The sequence below is a fragment of the Aulostomus chinensis genome, chromosome 6 (genome assembly GCF_037954235.1).
Source record: "Aulostomus chinensis isolate RoL2024-O1b breed Wild chromosome 6, RoL_Achi_v1.0, whole genome shotgun sequence".
NCBI classification, from domain to species: Eukaryota; Metazoa; Chordata; class Actinopteri; order Syngnathiformes; family Aulostomidae; genus Aulostomus; species Aulostomus chinensis.
In genome coordinates this window covers 5254967-5277582 of record NC_141325.1, presented here as the reverse complement: position 1 = coordinate 5277582, position 22616 = coordinate 5254967, and the positions used below count along the sequence as shown (strand labels likewise).

At 42.3% G+C, this 22616-nt stretch overlaps 1 protein-coding gene across 3 annotated transcripts in view; it reads right to left on the bottom strand.

The window, feature by feature from the left end:
• Window positions 1-3731: 3731 nt before the first annotated feature.
• The window catches only part of edil3a (EGF like and discoidin domains 3a), a 119202-nt gene continuing 100317 nt past the window's right edge, over window positions 3732-22616 (bottom strand). For 2 of the 3 annotated variants that reach the window (XM_086205959.1, XM_086205960.1), the window contains 2 exons: window positions 13196-13351; window positions 3732-4191 (listed from right to left, as the gene is read on the bottom strand). In XM_086205959.1, the coding sequence (XP_086062085.1) occupies window positions 4042-4191; window positions 13196-13351 (306 nt within the window). In that variant the 3' untranslated portion in view covers window positions 3732-4041. The remainder of the gene's footprint in view (window positions 4192-13195; window positions 13352-22616) is intronic. The other variant, XM_086205958.1, reaches the window with a different exon arrangement.

Below are 22616 nucleotides of genomic sequence, written 5' to 3'. Positions count from 1 at the left end.
GTCGACAGCATCACATGATGCTGTATGCGTATAAACAATAAGGAGCGGTAATCCCGCTTTTTTTCAGCAAAAAAACCCAAAACAAAACAGAACAAAAAAACTGCATCAAAACTCCCAACAGACCTTAATTATCATTATTATCGTTGATTATTGTTCCAAGAAGTCCATTCGTGAAGTTCAGGCTGCACCATGGAGCCTCTGATATTCTGGTTCAGTTAGTGGGAGTAAATTCATTGGTTATTCCATTGCAGGATAAAGAATAACGAGAGTTAATCTGATAACATGTTAAAGGACACGGTTAAAAACAAACAAACAAACTAAAAGTAAAAAGAGCTGGTTGATTAAACTGGCTGTGCGCAGTTTTGACACGTCAAACAAACGATTTCTTTGACTCCGCTCATCTCTCCGCAGCTCTAGTTTAGCTGGTGTTACTGTTGTTTCATCTTCATCAACACATTACTGCGGATGCCATTCATCCCAGAACTCGTAGATATAGACGTGTCATTCAAACAGCGGGTGGGATCCTTGTCTCTGGGAATTATGATTAATTTCTTTGATAATATCATATGAATCCTAGAGGAGGTCTGCGACTGCACTTCTGTGGAAGATAACGAGTACAAAAAAACAAAAACGTGCTAAATTTGTGATTTGATGGCTGCTACGGGGGGCCAACAGGAGGAAGACTTGACCGTTTTCTGGTCTGAATTCTGGTGTATTCCTGTCTCGTTTTAATTTCAAGCCGGGCACCAGAATGAAGGTTTTGCTTTTCTGCCACAGATTTGTATAATCTGAGTGACTCCAAAACCACAAATGTGTTTCATAATGACATTACTAAGCTGGGAATGTGCTGACATCTGAGATCAGAACTCTGGAAAGCATCATCTTTTTCTTGTGACCTCCCAGAGAAAGTGAATAACATTTCTGGTACGTACTGCAGTATGCAGCTGTTGAGGGAAGCGTACAAATACTGCTGTGACTCTAGACAGAAGTAAACTAAGCTCAATAGAAAAGACTACAAAATCATCCATCCATCCATTTTCTATACTGCTCATCTGTTGAGGGTCGTTGGGGGGGGGCATCAGGAGCAATTAGCGGCTCAGTATCTTGCTCAAGGGTACTTGGACGTGGTCACTGGGGACGCGAGGATCAAACCAGCAACCTTTCGCTTGCTGGACCGCCACTCTACCTCCGAGCCACGCTGCCCCCTCCTACGAAACCAAATACTGAGAAGATCTCAAGTCTGATGAAGGACGAGCGAGGGATCAGTAACATCTGAATCAGGTTTGAGACCAGGAAGTTAAAGAAAAGAAACAAAGCAACATCATTTTCACAGATATGTTTTTATTTGTCAAACTGAAAGAGTTTTTGTGTTGAAGCATCATCTTTTTTTCATTTTGTTTTTGGACTGTACACAGTTTCTGACTTTCCTCTGCCGGCTTGAAGCTAACCGGCATTATTAATAGGTACTTCTTCTAGATAGTGATCGACACTCAGGCTGAGCAGGTACAAGGTGATGCAGAATCACAAAGACAAGATGAGTTTTCCCCCACCATTTAACCTGTGAAATGAAGTTTTACAATGCAAAAGAAAATGGACGGTCAGTACTTAGTAAGGGGTATTACATTGTCATGAAAATGCGAGAACGCGATGTGCCTGTGGACAATGACATACTCATATCATGCAAAACTCCTCAAATGTAGCGGACTACAGTCGGAGCAGACGCTGGCCAAGATGAAGCTGTTTGGTATTAAACGGTCAAAAAGGTGAATGTTCACGTCAGCGGTGAGAAATACTTTATGTTTATTCTGTGTCCTTGAAGCCGCCGCTGATCTGATCTGTGAACAGTTTAATCGTTTCAGTGTAACTCACATTTAGCCACTGAATCTTTTCGAGATTTTTTATTTTTTTTTATCTGGAGACACATCGGGGCCATTAAGCCGGCCGACACTACATCATATCAAGCCCCCCAAACAAGAGCACGATAGGCCAGGAATCCAGATAAAAATCCTGTTTTCAGACTTCATACAGATGCTCATCAACTACAACATCCACATTAAAGGTTTGACCTCAAATGCCCTGGGATACAATGGTAGAAACATTTGGACAGTGACACATCTCAAACTGTTTTTCTTCTGTGCTTCTTTTTTCTTTTTTTTTTCTCGTCATTTTGATGAAAAAAGAATAACAAAAACAAAACGAAGTCCATGAAGTTTTGATTCCCAAACTTTGAATATAAAGTGAATAACATAGCATATTTTCTATCAGTTAGAAAGGGTGAAGCGTGGAATTGAATCGTTTCTCTTTCCTTTTTAAATGTTTTACTTTCAGGCTTTGCTGCGGTCTCAGAACAAAGGTCTTTTCTTCCATCTGTGAGCGAGAGCTCTGGGAAAACCAGTCAAGACTGGAGACCAACAACAGTAACCCAAGTTGATTTTCAGCCTATTTAGAATGGGCTGCGAGCTCCAACGCTGGTTTTACTTCTATTTATTTACCCAGCCAAGCATCACAGTTCATTTAGTGCAGGATGCAGCCTACAGCAGAAGCTTAGACTGCATGAAGAGGATGTTTAGATGTGACATCTTTATCCCTCCATCCATCGTGTCCCATTTCATGAAGACAGACTCTTCTTAAACTGTCTCTGACTGTCACGTTTCATCAGATATGATAATAAAGATCCGCCCCTTTGGACTAAAGACATTGTCCATGTTTAATTTAGAGCGCTGCACCTTTTGCATGCCTCATCATCATCACTGCAGGCGTGACGTTATCACATATATTAATGTACCCTGAACAATTGTTCTCTTGAAAATGAAGAAATTCATTAACAGTTATCAGGTATCATATCAAATGGATTAAAGAATGAAAAAAAGATTTAAATATTTCAATTATGCACATGTGCCAATGAATAGAACCACTGCTCTCACTCTTGTGACATTTAATTAAAATAACAATACATAGATATCTTAAATAGGTGGCCCAAAATTATACATTTGTGTTTTTTTTTAAAACGAATGACATCTATCCTGAGCTTTTTAATCGATTAGATCTCCAAAACAACACATTAAACACAGATTTTGACAAATAAAACAAAATAAATACAAAAAAAGGAACGAAAACAAACAATAAACTAAATATCTAGAGATGTAGTAAAATTTAAAAAAAAGAAAAGAAAAGAAAAAGGGAACTCCATATGAGAGCGTGAAGCCATTTCAACGAGAGACATCCTACATGAGGCTCCCGGTCCGTGCTGCAGTACTATCGCAGTGATTATTAACTCACGTTTCCTCTAAGCTTTTGCAGTGTGTTTAAATGTTTCAGAACTATTTAAAAATGCACATAAAAATAGGTCCCTAAATCAAAGCCATTGCTCTCTGGGCTGGATGTGTTAAATGACTTTTTATAATATACATTTATAATTCACGCACCATGCAAGTTCTTAGTCTTTTACATATAATACAGGAGCATTAATAGTGTTGTGACTGATGTAATCACGCCAGTGTCCATCAAAGCAAGAGGAAGTGTTATCAGAGTAAAAATAGATCTGACAATGTGAGAGCGTGGGATCTCTACATGGTAGTTGAGACACTTTCTTGATGTCATGAAGATGGTTAACATGTCCAATGAAGCACGGCAGACAGACTTCACATCTCTTAAAAAGTGACATTGTACAATAGCGTCTATGGCAACAAGTTAAAACCACAGTGACCCCCCCCTCCCCCCTCCCCCCGGGAACCCACCCCTCCCATATATATATATTACAGAAGTTCCTTCCAAACAGGATGGTACATTTTTGAGAGGAATTAAAAAGACGAGTATCACGCTTGAAAGAAGAAATTAAAAGACAAAAAGTGGAACAGTGGGAAGTTTTAAATCATTGTACAAAAGAACAAACAGCAACCCACCACAACCAAACACTTATTCTTGAAAAATCCATTGGAAATCAATTTCTTTTTACAGGTTGCACAGTTTCTTTTTGAAATATTGGGTGAGATACTCCAATATTCCAATGGATAGAGAAAGATGGCAGAAAGATGGAGGATTTTACTCCTCCTCTGTGCATCCCAGTATTTCTGCACGCAAAGTGATCCTGCCGTACCACGACCAGGGGAGGATCCGGATGAGCCGAGCATAGATGGGAGGATCTATCACGTTCTTTCTGTGTGTGTCGTTGTCAAAATTGCCTTGGAAGACCTAGAAAGACAAAAAGCGTCATTAATTTCTTTTTTGTTTGTTTGTTTGTTTGTTTTCAATTTATGGTTCCATGCAATAAAAATAGAAACTCCACTCAAGTTTCTGCAGTTTGCCCCACGTTGCTTCGTCATTAAAAACAAAGCTGCGGCAGTATTCCAGTGAAGCGTCCTCACACACCTCGACGTGCTTCTGAAGTTCATATTTTGTGGAAGAATATATTCCACATGAACAAAGTCCTCTGGGTCTCCATAATGAGGCAAGTGGAGAACATTAAATGACTTTTCCAGTCATTGAATACCTCCTGCCTGGACAGGTACTGAATGAAGTGCAGCCAGTCGGGGCCTCAGTTCAAATATGGCCAATGCCAGAACGTTCTCTCAGCTCGACCCTATTCTCCGCCTTCATGCACCAAATGAGACCACAACGCCATTTTCCCCTGTTGGAAAACTGTGCATTGTCGCCTCAGTTGGTAATTTTCACCTTGATAATTAGTGACAGACATCTACTGTTGCTCCTCCTGGTTCTATCAAACCATCTGCTTTACCTTCACTTGATTTTTCTACTTGGAAATGAAATAAAAGCTTCAGCATCTGCCAGAAATGCTGCTAGATTGGATTAAAATTCCCTAAAATGTATATACTTTATTTTAACTGGAAATAATGTACGCCCTCACCCCTTTAACACAATATTATGAATACTAAGAGAACTGTTTTGTCCTGTATGAAATAGCAGCAGATGTTGGTGAAAACCTGAACTAAGAGTATGCGTGTCCTTCTGTGATTCTAGACAAGCTGTGGTAGGAAACATATGGTTCCCTCTGATGGGCCGTTTGCCTATCCGCCGCCAGCTGCACCATAAAAGACTTAAGTGTGCCTGATCAATATGTGATGATGAGATGAACCATCGAACCACAGCCGCCTCTTCCTAGTTTGTGCGAGCTTGTTTCAACATGTCTGCTCTTATTTCTCCAATATTCAGCCTTTCAAAATTTTTTTTTTTTTCCCAAGCACTTTCATAGAAAATTTATTCCGTGAAATACAGGTGAGAATAATGTCACCTAAGCACCCTATGTGACACATGCACTCCGTCATTACCTTCCTCCATGTGTCATGGATATATAAACTGGGGCAGCACAGCTGTTCCTCTTACACATGTTCTCATCATTTCCTCCTGCGGTGAAAGCCATTTTTCTTTCTTCTGTCTTTCTCATCTATATTCTAGTGCAGATCTTAGACTGGAATCAGACCAGACTGGAATTGGACTATACTGGAATCGGACCAGACCGGAATCAGACCAGACTTGCACTTGCCGACTAACAACACTGCAGCACATGTTCTGTTTTTCTTCTATATGACCATCAATATGACAAAAGTAACATCTCAATCGAAATTTATGAGACACAGTTGAAATCACAAGTGTTTTTACCTTAAAGAGAACTTGACAATGTCCTCCCTGTCTGTGCTGCGTTGCCCTGTTCTTTTCCCTTTTTTTATATTTCAGAAATGACTGACTGAAATCTGTGGAGCGAGATATGTGTCATTACCAGGAGTATTGCCAAGAAGGCTGGAATGTGACAGCCAGGGCACATGTTAGTACAATAGACAAGGCGGAATAGGCAGGCCATAAATGGAGAAGCTGATTGAAATATGTCAAGAATAACTGCAAGACTGTCTGGGGAACTGCGCGGCGTAGGGGCAATGTCTCTAAAATAAACTGTCTGGAGCAGGAAATGTGAAAAATCAGAGGCAAAGGACAAATAATGCTCGATAGAAAAATGCTGAAGGATAAGCAAGGTGACTATTTCTAAATAAAAACCCACAAACAGCACACGGTCTCTCATTCAGAGAGTCAAGGAGTGAAAGTAGAACAGAAGATGTCATTACGATTCAATGAGCTTCACTTAAATTAACATATTCAAACAAGAGGTACTTCTGCTAGAATCAACACTCGAAGTAGTTCCGTCAAGGACAATAGTCCCTCCCAAGGCAAATTGGTGCTAAGTGAGGGTCCAGAGCAAGTCAAGTGCTGTGGTATTTTTGGAGTGTGAACAGGGGCAACTCCCTGAAGCCTGAATATCTAGTGGCCCCACCCTGACCTGTGGGGTCCCGTCTGGTACAGCCTGACCTGCAGGGAACGATGTTAGAGTCCAATACATTGCCAAACGGGTTGGGCAGATGTGGGGACGTGGCATGCTAGCCCCCGGCATACAGTAGCTAATTGGTCACCTCCCTGGCAGAGAAGGCATTTGAGGTAGCGCCCCGTGAGGAATTCTACTCTCTAGATTGCGAGCAACAACGCCTCCAAACCAAACTCCTCCAGAAAGCCTCTTTTCAGGATTTTTGCAGGGTGAAAGTCATTGAGCAGGTCCAGGAATACTGAACAGATCATTGGTTGAGCAGCAAATTTCTCCCAGAATACCACCTGGACGAAGACGATGACATCAGTCTGTGTGTAGCATTGAACAGTAGATCATCGGCTTTTTTGAGTCCAGGGGTGTTGCATTGGTTTGGGATGTTGAATGACTCTGAAGAGTGGGGAGGGAAAACCTGGAGCCGGGCCACTGGAAGGAATGTTGTGCCTGATAAGAACCCATGTGGTCCTCTCATCATCAAGATCAGTGGTTAACTTTACAAAAGGGGTTCAGAGAGGTTTGGTTTTTGATACCCAGGTGGCGGACTGGTCTGCTGGACTGGCAGTGGACCAGACATTGTTGAGCTGTCTTGGCTGATGTGCCTCTCCATTTCATCACAAGTGCTTCACCTGTCCCAAATGTGCATAATAGTGCCATCACCAGGACAGCAGAGGCAGCTACTGACAGCTGACAGCCACTGACAGCTGACAGTATTTGTTTCACTTCCAACACAAATGCTTTGAAACATGACACTGTTTTACAGTAAACTGTTTAAATTTAACGTCAAAATCCTGCAGCAAGGTGGAAGACAAGAAAGTGCGTGGAAACAAACAAACAAACAAAAAAACAGCCATGCAACTGACTGCAATCGATCAATCAAATTCATAAGGCCATAAATCAGAATTAGCCTTCAGGAGCTTTACTGTCTGTACAAGATGCAACATGGACTGGCCTACGGTAGAACCTGCTCTATGTGGGTCTTAAGGCACAAATGTGCATGAGACTTGTGTCATAGTGACTAGGGGGTTAACAAATGTACCTTTGCACTGCCATTCGTCACAAGTGTACCTATAAGTACCGACCGGTTCTTATTTTGTACCGCCATTTTTTTTTAGCACTCCTGCTGCCGTCTCACCTTCAGATCCCCTCTCAGCGATCTCAAGTAACAGCAACAATAATGCTATCCCCCGAATCACTTTAATTGTATAGCACTCTTTAAAAACAGAGTTAAAACATTAACATTGTAACATTAGCATGGCAGTAGCCCAAAGATAAACCAGACCGACTGAGAAGTCATGGATACACATCAGAATTGGAGGCCCAGTGTCTCTGGAGGGACAACACTGGCCGTACTCTGTTATTTAAAGCTACTTCACAGGCCAAGAGAGCAGATCTATTTGCTTCTTGCTCCCATATTACCAAACATTCCCACAGTGATGCCCGGAAAACAATGAAGCCATGTCTTCATTGAAAGGTCAAGGCAGCTATGAAGAGGCAGTAACTTTCAATCAAACTGAAATGTACAACCAGCTACGCCCTTTAAAAGTCTGGTCATATATTTTGTAGCTATAGCAGTGCTTTTCTTATTCCCCTCAGTCTCTTCAGCCAATATTTTCTAGAAAAAGAACAGTATGATGTTTAGTTGTTAATCTTGACAATTATTCACAGCTATCTAATGTTCTGTTACCCTCTGACATGGAAGGAAACAAAGGGTTCAAATGGCTAATTAACCCTGTTTCACCTGAGTGAAATATCAATTAGTTGCTCGTGATTGCTCTCATCGACTGACAGTGTAAATATAGACACCCAAGAAAGTAGCAGAGAGGCTGAGTAGTGACCCAGGATTAGAAGTTGGGCGCTTGTGGGAATGTAGCCGAAATGTGTAATTAGACAATGTTTAAACTAGATGAAGTACTTATATCAGTACAGTTGATTGGTATTTGTGTGTAGAAAAAAATGGCAAACAAGGCGCAGGGGGATAGTGTTGTGTGTGCCATTGTGCCCTGGACTGACAACATCTGTATTCTGACAGAGGCTCCTCTCTCAATCTAGATCTAACTGCCTGCAGCCTCCACCACATGAGAGCTGAAGGGGGGAGCTGAGAAGAATACTTACAAGCTTCTACCACTGTGCCCCAACCAAACACCCACACACACACACACACACACACACACACACACACACACACATACGCAGTATATCCCTGTCAAGTCACGCATTGTGGTGTGGCAGGTGGAGCCTCGGGACTCGAACAGTCAAATGTGTCCTCTAGCGTTAATGGCTGCTTCAAGCGGGAAACACCTTGAAGAATCATACATCTGAGCAGTCCCTCGACTCTGTCTAGGGACAAACTGATTGACATTCTCAGAAGCTTCACTAAACACACCTGCCCTCTAATACGGAGCGCACGCGCACGTGTGCGCGCGCGCACACACACACACACAAACATTCCGATTGACTACCTAGCCTTGTTCTGCTCTGAATTATACAGCGAAAACAACATAAGGGAGGCTGTGAACGGTGCTATCTTTTATCTGGTTCAAAGAGATTTGGATATCCATGGGTAGCTGCTAGGGCTGCCGGCCTAATAGTCGATCAAACGGTAGTTGATGAGAAGAATCTTAGTCAACTAAATTTTGATTGGCTGGTTGATCGCAGGATCGAGATATCAAAGTCCACTGGAGAGTCACGGACCGACAACCTCGCCCTCGTGGGACCGTGTTTGTGCACACTGATCTAGAAGCTGACCTCTTGTATTGATAAGTCAGTGTACAGGTAAACGAGACGGAGGTTGTATGATATGTTGAAGAACAAGCTCAGACCGGCAGAGTGCTGTTTCTCCAACACATTCACACTTTTACTGGTGTGGTTGATCATCTAGTATGTACCCTTGTAGCTTTGACATTGTGAAAGCTCATACCTGATTGTGCTGGTGTGACAAGTTCAGACTTTTGTGATGTTTAGAAATCAACAAAACCTTGGTTAGCTATTCTGAAACACTCAGAATTATAGCCTGTGTGTGCTAGTAAAATTAATATTTTGGCGAGGCAGCACAATGCTAACGATGTTATTTATGAAATTCTTTCCACTCCTGGAGCTCAGTCATGTTGTGACGCCCCTCACATTTGTGTAAGGGATAATACCTGACAAGATGTCCATTCTCAGGAGTTAATGGAGGACATTAAGTTTATAATACATTATTATAACATCATTGCCAATTAGCACTGAAAGAAGAAAAATCAAGACTGGCAATCAAATCAGATTCCCTGGTCCCACCTGAGGGTTTGACAAACACCTAGAACCATCATCACAATCCCATGATATTAACCCTTGAATACTTATGTTAAAATTAGCAACACGATCACTGGTATTGGTATATTTTAACTAATATAATATTCCTGATAAAACATAGTTTTCATCAAAATAAGTACAACAATGTATGCCAAATTAGGGTGGCACGGTGGTGCAGTGGTCAGCACTGTCGCCTCACAGCAAGAAGGTTCCAGGTTCGAGTCCTGGCTCCATCACGGGATCTTTCTGTGTGGAGTCTCCATGTTCTCCCTGTTCCTGTGTGGGTTCTCTCTGGTACTCCAGCTTCCTCCCACAGTCCAAAGACATCAAGAGGGGACGAGGCTGATTGATACTCTAAATTGACTGTAGGTGTGACTGTGAGTGTGAATGGTTGTCTGTCTCTATGTGTTGGCCCGGAGATGGACTGGTGACCTGTCCAGGGTGAACCCCACCTCTTGCCTGAAGGCAGCTGGGATAGGCTCCACCCACTGCGACCCTTAACAGGATAAGAGGTAGAAAATGAATGGATGGATGGGTGGATGCAAAACTGAAGTACTCTTCTTTAATTTCCCAATATGCAATGTCACATAAAATGAAAAAAAAAAAAAGGTACCATGGGGAACCCAATAAAATGACATGACAAGAATTGTGTGGGTGAAAATCAGCTGATGTTCGTGTTCCAGGGTTAAAATGCTACACCAGTAAACAGGCTGGCCTTTAGATACCGCCCGGGAACAGCAAATTTCACTTCTTCACTGATCTAAAGCTAATTTTATGCTTGCATTATTCACCGTCACAACAATGCATACTGGTGACATCAGCAAATATCATTAGACAGCATATGTGAACACACAGGCAGACACACATCTAAAAGCAGGCTTGGGGAAACTACAACACAGATTCAGCAGATTTCGTTGTTCCCAAGTTTAGGAGGAACACCTGCAAAAGCAGGTTTTCCCCCAGTTTTAAAATAGGAACAGATTATGAGATGATCAAAGAGACAGAAAGCTCCTTTACTGTGGGCCGGCCCATGTAAGGCTTAGTATGAGGTTGTTTGATTTCTTTTTTCTTTTTTTTACAGAAAGCCAGTGAAGGATGCAAGATTAGGAATGATGCGGGGCCATCGACTCGACCGTTAACCGACCAGAGCGGTTAGAACAGTTTGAAGGAGGCAAGATGAAAGTCTGTACTACATGTAGCTACAAAAAAAAGCTGGCGACGGCAGTCAGGTGTGTTGAAGGGAAGCAAACGAGAGCCTGAACCCTGGAAATGTTGGATACGAAAAGGAATACAAAGCAGAAGCATTTCATGCACAACCAGTAGTCAGTCAGACCATCGGATAAATGCTGCGAAGTATTCATAAACGGCTCGTCCACAAGCAGAGACTTCTGGAGTTCAGCCTAAGAAGAAAAAAGTGCTGCGATTCACTGTGTTATTTTGGAAAATGAGATTAAAAATTAAAAAAACCCATCAACTGAGCTTTCTGCTCCTTTTGTTGGTTATCACAGACAAAAATTCTTGCCGGGCTTTGTGAACTCATCCAGAGTTCAGCATTGAGATTTCTTGAGTGACAATCAGCCAGAGCAATGGCCCAAATCCAGAGATCATCATGGGTGTTGAAATTAGCAAGTCCTCAAGAGAGGGATGTGGACAGTAGATGTGGGAACACGCTGGATAGGTGGAATGATGAGGGCATAGGTTGATATCTGGCTAATGGAGGCTGTTAATGGCCTTTAAAAGGTGCCATCATATTTCAGCTTTACAGCTTCCACATTCAGCCGGACAGAATAAAAGCTGTTGTTTTTTTTGTTTTGTTTTTTAAAATCATTTCAAAATGGCAGTCACCCAACAGTGTTTGCAAACTGCTCAGAAACGGTGTTTCCACAAACCCAGATCAGAGGGGTCACTGCATGGCTTAACGTGAATGTACACACCACCTTCAGTGTCACCACATCTGACTAAATCCAACACACACAGCGGTTACTGAGGACCGACTCGTCACCTCATCATCAACATAGCAAACGAGGAGGAATCTTCATGAGAACGGTGTCGCCCCCCCCCCCCCCCACAGAGTGCATTAGAGCCCTTCTGATGGCCGAGCTTTTCCTTTAGTTCCTCTCCTGTATATTAAATGCACTCATTTTTACACTGCACCGTTCTACCCTTAGCGATGCTCAAAGCGCCACAGTGACCCCTTCAGTTGCTGGATGGTGACTCTACCTCTGAGCCACGCTGCCCCAGAGTGACAGAGCGGCCCTAAAATCCTATAAAGGAGGTTTTAGGGCCCTACATTAGATTACTATTTGCCATGCTGACATGTTGGTGACCCAGTTCAATCCATCACTTGCTCCCCTAAAGCGTCACAATCCCCCACTAATATTAATTACCTCATACAGCATGTAATGTTTGCTAACTAGCCATCTGCTAATGTGACATTTGTCCAAGGATTTTTTTTTTTGTATCTTTTCCTTCCACATATCACAAACATAGATTTGAGCTCATGTCAGCAACAGAAATGTTCCCCATATAAACCAAAAATGTTTCCTGCATTGGTTCATTCGAGGATCAGACGACTTCCAGTCAAATTAAAAAGGCTATCTAAAGGCTCCAGTCAACCTTACACGAGTGTTTTTGGTCTGTGGGAGGACGCCAGGGCACCCAGAAAGAAGCCCTGTAGGGGCCGGTTCAAAACCAGAGACTTCTTGCAGTGAGGCGACAGCGCTAATAGGCTAAGATTAAATGAAAAAATGTTCTAGATATATAAACCGACAACAATACGGACCAGTTTGAACCATTTCAACCTCACTATTAATTTGTTTATTGTGTCATTTGCATGTACCATTTCTGGGGGGTTTTTGTTCCTTGATTTTCTGTGGTCATCTCACTGCCAATACATGACCAAACAGAAGAAGCTTATCTTTCAGTGACACAGCAAGTGAGGAAAGTAAACACTATCAGACTCGCCACCAGTATTCGAAAGACAAGAGGCTTCAGCTTTAGCCGGGAGCCTATTTCTGCAGCCCTCCTGATATCAGCACTGAGGCGGCTGCAGCCCTGCGCTGTCTCTGTTGTCGTGGACGATTGGAATGGACATGTGTACTGCGTTGAGGGCCATAAACAAGATTTTCAGCTTCAAACCGGCCAAGCCTGGTTGACAGCACAGTCTTATCTGATCCTACACCAGAGAGAGGCAGTATGACAGAGCAGGCGAGAGCTCTGTATGAGCCACAGATAAAGAGATGCTAAGAGGACAAGGAGAGGAGAAACAGACCAGGTCCAAAAACGGACACTTTCACATTGAAGAACTCTCTTTGCGACTTTCGCTACTTTCTATTTTTAATTCTATTCTTCATGTGCATTTTTCTGTGAAGGCCCTCTCTCTGTGTCCGCAATGTTCATTTCTTTTGTGGAGTAATATATAATTCAAAAGTTCAGAACTTGCAGTATCTGCAAGCACGCATTTATGATGCCAGTGTATATGTTTGCTGTGTGTATAAGAGCTTTTCATCTGGAGCTTGAAGGTTGACGGACGTCGCTCAAATCTCTTCAACTTGTGTTATCTGATAGATGAGAACTGCTTACCTTGTCCTTTCCCTGTTTCTCATCTTGGTATATATTCCACCGCTCTCCGTCGTTACTGTATGCCACTTTGTATGAGCCAACAAACTGGACATGGCCAAAGTCTTTGGCTCCCTGGGTGATTACACCTGTGACCTTGGTTGGCACAAGTAAGTCCACCTGGAAGAAGAAAAGGACACAGAGGAGAATAAAACATTTTCATCACTCAAATTCTTTTCTGGTACAAAAAAAATGTTAGAGATATTACAAATGTATCATCTTGTCAGCATTTTTTTTTCTCCTTTTGATCTCATCAAAGAATTTACTGTCTAAAGACAGTAGGTACAAGACGTCAGTTTCAATTATTCACAGAATATTGAGCAGCAAGGGTAAGTTCACAGCCTCGCCTCAGCAAAACAGAAATGGCACGCAGCATCAGCTTCTCAGGCCCTGACTGCTCCATTTAAGTTAATTTTTAATAGATTGGTTGCAAACAATTTACAGCAAAAGGGGGCTAGGCAGTAAATACAAAAACTGCTGGTTCCTTTTTCTGACATTTTAGAATTCCATTATGTATCCAGTTATTTGCTAGTTGTGGATTTGAAGCTAAAACAGGTTCAAGCTGGACCCCAAAATGCACGACAATAATAATATACTCAGCAGGACCACAGCAGTCCACTGGCTTACCCAGTAGCAGACAGAACACATTCTTCTACGGCGTTAAATAAAGTTTGAGCTATGCAAAATTATTTCTATTTTGCACGTCAAATAAATAATGGCTATGAATACAACAATCTGAGAGTAGGAGGCAACAGGAATGCTCTGCCTACCAAGATGGGCTATTTACAACAGCGGAATAAAACGAAGACAGATTAATGGTACAATTATAAAATAAGTCCCGCCCACTGCTCTTTCATAAGAATAAAGCAGTGGGTGTCGTGCTGGATAAAGCTGTGGCTCATTTCCCACAATGATACTGGAGAATTCGCTTTTGCACATCTAACAAAAAAGGCTTATTACCATTTTGTACTCAATGCAATGTACCTTTCAAGGGATGGCTCACCAAAAAATTGAAAATCAGTCATTTATAACTTGGCGTGTCAAGGCTTCCAGACACTTGGATTAGTTTGGATGAGCAGTACATTTTAGAGATTTTATTATGTTTTTTTTTTTTTTTCAGTTTAAATTTAGTCTCCATTCAGTTCAGCTGTGTGGGAGATTACTGCAATGCCTTCTCCACTGTTTTGTGGACTAAAAAAAGTCACCTTCCATTAGCATAAGCGTGGTTTGACAGAATTTTCATTTTAAGGTGAACTATCACTTTTATATCTAATGACTGACATAAACTATGACTTTACTCTATGTACAGTATATCCCAATGAGACTGCCTTCAAAAGGATGCTTTTTTGAAAAATGCCATTACAAAATGATTGACACCGTATTTCCAGTTGCATTTTTAATCCTTTAAACATCAATTTCCAGCGTGAAACTGTCACCCTTTTCACAACTGCCCAGCTACATGGCACCAATAAAAATTCAATACAGAATGAAAAACAAAGTGCAACTCTGCATCTTTATGTCACAAGGGAATACGCTGCAAAACTCCAAAGCACTGATAGAGAGAGAGAGAGAGAGAGAGCGATGGAGGGAGAAAAAAGGTACGTATGCAGATTTATTTCTTCTGCTGAATAAACACAACAGTGAGGAAACATACATCAAACTAATTGGCCTGGTCATGGGCCATCATATAGCATGTCACACCACTCCAACAAAGCAAACTGGGGACATGTGCAGATTAAACAAAAACGCAAGCGAATAGGTGCATGAGGTATGGTTTGTTCCCCCTCCTGGTACCAACACTTAACCCAACACCGCAGGGCATCTTAGCACATCACACCACTCTTTTTATTTCCAACGATATGACCCAAACCTTGAGGATCCCCCCGTGTGCAGTGATGTGGATGAGCTCACTCACACGTGTCTCATGAGTTTTACAACGCTGCTCAAGACCCAACAGCTTTCAGATTGAGGGCTGTTCTCTTGGTATTAGTTAGAGGAGCCTTCCTACACTGTAATTGCAGAATCCCATCTGTGTACACAGGCGGCACAGACCCGGGTCCTGACACAACCGTAGGAAAAAAACAACAACAACAAAAAAACACCACCTTAGCATATCCAAAGCAAACTCTTTCATAAACCACCTGAGTGGGTAAAATCCCAGTTCGCCATTTGTGAGATGTTAAGCTAATGAAAGTAGCACAATAGGTCGGTTGAAGTTGGCTTGCTGCAAAGCTGCAGACATAATTTCACTTATTAACAATGGCGCCGTTACAGGTATGCAATTATGCAGATGCGGCACAGAATGTTTGCATGCTTAATTCAATGCAAATACACAGTTTGCAAGCTTTGTCTCTCTGCTTCCATTTTTGTGTGTTCACGTGTGTTCTGTGGCCAGCAGCAGCAGCGTGGACTCTTTCAGTGTGATGTATTTGAATACCCTGAAACAACAGCTCGTTTATATTGATTATAATGTCACAACAACCCCCTGAATAAAAAGGGCAGAAAGATACAGTGGCAGGGGATGCTCTGCTGATTTAGAGGGGCATGACACCTCACATTGTGACGCTGTGATTATGTTCCAGCTGAAGAATGTTGAGGTGATCTTGTTCTACCCAAACCGTCGAGTCTGCCACCAAAACAAATACACGCTTGAAGGGGAACCTGTAATTGCTGTCACAGGTAGCGGTCAAAAAATACGACCGCCCCTAGCGACGCCGGCTCTCAGCGCTTTGATGGCCCAAACTAAATTAGGGAGCGAGATAAGCTTGTTAAAGCAAGGCCGCTCCTCCGGCCCCCACCCTCTGTTCCCTCCTCCATCACACTCTCAGCTCCATTGCCTCCTCCATGAGCTGTTACCCACACAAACCAGGAGTGTGTGAAGCCTTTGTAGCAATGGCTGAACGCTTGTAGCAAGAATCAATTTCAGGATTACGCTCTCTGTGGCTTGGATTAAAAAAAAAAAAAAATTCACATATTTCTAATCTAAGCTTCCAATTTACCCCAAAATACAGTGGCACATCCAGAACGGGGGCAGGGTCAATTAGGTATTTGTACGGCGGCGGCAGGCGAAGGGGTAACGTTTGTGCATTTCTGCCATCTTCCCTGCTCATTAAAATGAGAGTTGGTGTTTAACTCTCATGTTCCTGTTTGAAGTGGCTTTGCCATTGCAGGATAAAGAGATTAATGCAGTGAGAGGCAGCATTATAAGGCATTCAATGAGGCCCAGTTTCCTATTTTATGACTACGGCACATGCATGCATAGCATCCCACTGACATTCTCCCTCTAGCTGTGCTTCTTTAAGTGTTGAGCAGTCATTTAATCTTCACAGCCTGCGGCAAATATGTGCCTAATGTATACTTCCTGTATATTCTTCTAGGTCACAGCGGAAATGTTAGAACTGTGTGCACAAAACTCACAGAAGCATGAGAAGGGCAGTGCTACGGCCCATCGACTCCTCAACAGGGCAGCCATCATTAATGCTTTAAACTGCGGCGAGAGCTGGAAAGCACCCTCCTCTCCCTGCGTGAAGTCATGACAAACTCCTGAGAGTATTTTTATTACGAACTGAAATCCAGCACAACGGGCCTCACAATGTAAACCGCATGATGATGCTCAACACCAAATGCATCATGCACATTTATCATCATTCTACAGTAAATGTCATGTTTACAGGGCCTTCTACTGGACCATGATGCACAGCCAGGCTCCTGTTGGAGGTAAATAAGGAGATTTATTTATCACGCTTAACAGGTCAGAGTTTTTTCTGAAATCACATTTGAAAACACACCCTAGATAATCTATTGCACCGCTTTTCACGAGATATATTAACAAAAAAAGTTCATGAGAACATGCTGCTACTGTAATTCAGGATGCGGTGGGGGGGGGGGGGGGGGGGGGGGCTCTGGTCATCAACTAGTCCCCAGGTGGGACGTCAGTCAATTTCATTCTGAATATAATGCGAGTGTCACTAAGTTGGCTGCATCTAAGCGTGACTCCTTTTGAATTCAGGGGCGTTTTTCCAATCAGGCTCAGTCAGTCAACCAGCAGCAGAGTGGGAACACACCCGGCGGACGCCTCCGCCTATTCTTTATTTTAAAATGTGGTAATCACGGGTTTTATGCTTATGACCCCTTTATCTTAATTCTACTGCTTTAGCGTTTCATTTATGGGTTATTGAACCGGCTGCTGCCTTTTTAGCAAGCCGAGGCTCTCTGGCCAACCCTTACATCGGCCGTCTCACGAGTACGATGGAGCCCGGTGTCCCGCCACCACACAGAGAACAAGTGACGTGTCTCAGTGGGTGAAAGACACACCCAGAGTTGTTATGTTACATAAAAGCAAGAATGAACACACACACACACACACACACACACACACACACACACACACACACACACACACACAGTAAAATGTGGTGCAGCCTGACCCGACTCAATCAAATAAGCCAAAGCCAATTAGACTGCAACATAGTTTGGTTTATTACTGTGGAAAATAACAGCCTGTACGCCTCCAGGAACTCAGCCTGGTGACAAAGAAGTCCCGGCTACTTATTAAACTGGAAAATCTGAGGTGTTGATTATAGCTGCAGATCTACATAAAAGAATGAGAGAGAAGAAGAACCCGTCTTAGCAGCTCTCAGCCTGATCGTGGGTAAAGTTAAATATTTGGAGAAAGCACACCTTTTACCCCTGCAGGCAGATTGAAGCACAAGGTAGTACTAAGCATATTTAGCACACAAGAAAGTGGTGGAAAATGAAAACCCCCAAAAATCTCCACACTTTCTGCCAGGAGAATACAATGCTTTCCTTCCTAACGGTAAAATCGAACAAGAAATACAACCTGAAACAGTGAGTGATGTGTTTGACGTTAACTATATGAAACAATACCCTGTTTGGAGATCAATAACATCATTTTAGAACAGAGTTGTCTGACCACATTTTAATGTAATTTCCTCCTTATTATACCACTTTAACAACTTCGCTCTACAGAAATTATACCTGAGTGAATGTCAGAATACAAACAGTAAAAGCATCTATTTACATGGTAACCAGTTGTTGTTTTTTTTAGTATCCCAGTACGTGATCTCCTCCTCCATCACAACACGGTGACTCATTCCCGCTCACTCTCCATTTGCTTCATTTTCTTATCTTCTGGTTTTTGTTTTCTTCTCTCAACAGTATTTCAGTTTTTCCAGTTATAACACTTCCTCTTTTTCTGTGATTCATCATGTTTGCATTAATATAATATGACTCAGGGAAGTTGTTTTCTTTGTGGGGCTTTAGACGGAAGTCTGGAACACACAGTCAAAAAAGATCTGGAAATGATGGCACATACGTGCTGCAAATACACACATACACACACAAACACACACACACACACGCACACACACTAAAAATCTCCAGTGTCGACAAGAAGTGGTGAAATGTCAGGAGCTCTAAATGTCTTCTGAGAGGTCAAACAGTGAAGGGAGGTCATGCAGCTGTCTGACTCCGTTTCCATGGAGCATCGAGGGAAGTGGCGTTAATGTCATAAGAACGGCCCCCATGTGGCACCGTCACACCGGGTCCGGTGGGGCAGTGTAGTGCTCGGCTGGTCTGAATGTGATTGTGACACCCTTGTTTGTTTGTTTTTTGTTTTAAAGTGCTACATGTGGAATGTGACTCAAAGGATCATCTCCACATGGAATGAGCTGTGCTGACATGAGGATGGACATATTTGTTACAGAGCAAGATGACTTGTTTTGGCAGGACATGATGACAGAGTCAGCTGGTTGGCTGGTCAAGGCACAGCTGACAGCCAAAATCCAGGGGATATAAATAAGGGAACAGCATTGTGCAGAATGGTTGCAAGAACACAAATTTGTAAGCCAAACAGTTTTACATGGCATGGACATCACTGCGCATTATACATCCTCTTCCTCTCCTCCGCCTCCTCTTCACTCCACCACTCTCCTCATATGCCAGCACACTTGCAAGGAGCAATACTGCATGTAATTGACATTTAATTTTTTTTTGTTTTTCTGTCCAGAGATGTTCCAGTCACCACACTGTGACTTGATTGATTCAGCCAGTGATGAATGCAGACTGTATGAAGATAAACTGAAGGAATTTCAAAACACACAAGTCACTAGCAGCCAGGGCGGACAATCGCAATCGTTGATCCACCGGCCGGCTGGATTGCCTTGAAATTTAAAATGAACTCTGACAGTCCTGAAAAGATGAATTCCTCTGTGCAAACAAAGACCTTGCTGAGACTGGACTTTTTCACCAATGCACATTTGTGGTTTCGAGTGAAATGTCTCAATAACTGAAGAACTGCAATTCAATTTTGTAAGTACAAGATGTTCTCGTAAATACCTCCAGTGTCAGTGTTTCTGATGTCTGCGTGTGTTTGTTTAGTGCCTAAATGCGGTGTGTGTGTGTGTGTGTGTGTGTGTGTGTGTGTGTGTGTGTGTGTGTGTGGTGGTGGGGGGGGGGGTGCAGCTGAGACTAGTGATTGCATTCATTCATTCTGCAGCACAGCAGCTTTTTGGTGTATATTTTGGCATCAAACAGATTCTACATTAAAACCTCTTCAGACTAGAGTCAATTTTGGTGGTTGCTGTTGGCAGAGATGCCCCCACCCTTCAAAACCAGCCTTTACCTTATTTTTGTTACGTTTTATTCCTTCCAGCTTGCTATGCATTTCAAAAGGTACATTTTTATTCAGGTGTTACTTGCATCTCTGAAAAGAAGCTAATATCGGTCCATTCCACCCTTCTCCTCTACAAATTAGCAGCACAGTGCGTCATCACTGCTGATGAGATACTTCAACTCTTCCATTCCGTGGCTTATAAAAGTATGTCACACAGCTGAGAACGATAAAAATGATAAGTTTTCTTTCCCTCTTTCTCGATAGGTCTGGAAAGGTCTCAACTTTCTGGTAGTATACTGCCCCCTACTGATTCTCAGTTTTATAGTTTTCAAACTTACAAATTGGAACTTTAAGGTGAATTCTTACTAATAATACAGTGAACAGAGGTTCCACAAAGACTCAGTCAAATGAGATTTCCACAGCAACTCGGATGGAAGGCGTGCCCTTTCTTTGGGAAGTTGATGAACGTGTGGAATCATCATCATTAGGAATGATCAGCATGTTTCTGCTGTCTCTGATTTGACAGAGAAGCACCACCACCTTGAAACAGGTTCTGAGCTAAATCGTATCTGCACGTTTTGACTTACTTTGATAGATTATTGGTAGTTTTTCATTTTTGCCATTTGCAATATCTGCGTTCATGGGCTCTGTACATGGGAGGGTGTAAATATATGAAGTATCATTTTCTTTGCACAAATTGTGGGCTCTTCAAACACAAAAATATATCCCACACACTGCAAACTAATGTCTTTTGGTGTAAACATTTTCAAATGATAGGTTGGGAGTTCAACATCGTGCATATGCATCACTGTCTGTTCTGCTACCTCCAATTATCTCTGAAGCAATTTCTCTGTGATATTATAAACCCTGCAATCAAATAGAAGCTCTGATGTTGGGGAAAAGCAGGCAAGAACAGTACAGGATCACACACCTGGAAAAACAAATAAAGGAAAAGAAGGGAGACTAGATAGGAGGTGTGAAAGCACCGATGCAGATTGAAGCGGTGGATATTGTTCCCACAATATTTACTTTCTCAGCTCGACTTGTCAGAGGGATTTTACTAAAACCTCTACAAAATCCAGCTCACTTCTACACAGCTGGCACGGCGGGATCTATTTAATGTATCATTTTTTGTGCTTTTTTGGTCAAATTTAGCAAAATGTAGTAATCTGGTTTCTACACTTCTACTGTTTCATTTGGCAGACGCTTTTGTCCAAAGCGAAGTACAACACAAGAATTTAGCCTGGAGGGAAAGCCTTAATAAGTACGACAAAGTTTCTTCTTCCATCTACTGTGCCTCTCCTCAATTTGATGCAGACACTTTGCACCAATGCTAAGCTCCAGGTTATTTGCAAAAATGCAATGATCACATGTGTATCTGTGTCAGGACTCTGAGTCTTATTTCGGTGTTAACATGTCAACATCCCAGTGAACTTCTTGTTTTTGCAGCTTGTTTGAGTCTGAGAATAACTGGAAGTTTTACACGATTCTTTGAATGGAGTCTGGATTTTTAAATTGATTCTTTCACCATTATGCCACAAAAACACCTTCAGCCTCAGGTTTTTAGAAACATCCACAAATGAACACAAAGAACTGAAGTGCTTCAAAAGAGGGAATGCAATTTTAAGCCACTTAACTATTACTTCCTATTTTTCCCTCAAAACAAAGGACACCTTTCATCTGAGCCAGTACATTAAAACACAAAGATTAGTACCTGAAATTCTAATCGGCCACTGGGAGCACGCCGCTGCAAAGCAGATGGAGTCTCAGTTCAGCTTGTCAAGTTAAGTCTAAATGGTTGCAGGAACAGATGAAGGGAATTGGCCATGGCAAAAGGAACAGGAAGGAAATCAACCATGGTGGTCTGGATCATTTAAAGCTCTTACAGCAAGGAGAGCAGCATCTGCGAGTCCCGTACCGTGTCAGTATGATTGAAGTGCGGGAATGAAAAATGGTCTTGATGCTGAGATAGTACAGGATTTGGGAGATTTCACACCAAATGTTCACTTTGACTAAACATGTGACGGATATTATGACACAAAATTCACTGATCTAAGAGGGACTGGACTTAAATCTGTAATGTATGCTGTAGGGAAAACATGTTCAATAGTATTATGATCTGGCGTTCCGCTCCTAACAATGAAGGTCCGACAAAAGCGAGGGTTAAAAATAGAAGGGTTTTTGGACTGCTGCACTTACAGCTCATCATACCTCGACTCCCTCTCCTCTCTCGTGTCTCACACGGTGTATGAAATATTCATATCGAATTCTCACACGTGTACACACACATACACACACATACACACACACACACACACACACACACACACACACACACACACACACAAACACAGCATGCTACTGAAAAAAATACTAGAGGCAACTGTGAAATTACAAAATGGATAACATTTATGGTCACATAATCTCTGCAATATGATACCTTTGAGATGAAGAAGAGCCCCGGTTTCTGCAGAGTTTCTGTTAAATTTTGGATTATTCTGAATTAGTGTGGAGCATGTCTCCCTCAGTACACATCATAAAGATGTTAGATATAAATGTATGGAGGGGAATAGGGGGATACCATGCTTGTCAAGAAACAGCTTAGAGACACACTGAAAAGCACAAGTTACACATACAAAACACACCCAATCTCTGCTGCACAGATTTAAACTCCGGTGGCTCCACTTCTGACAATTCCAGCAGATCCGGCGATTACAGCTGGTGCTGCTGCAGACTCATGAATCAATCATC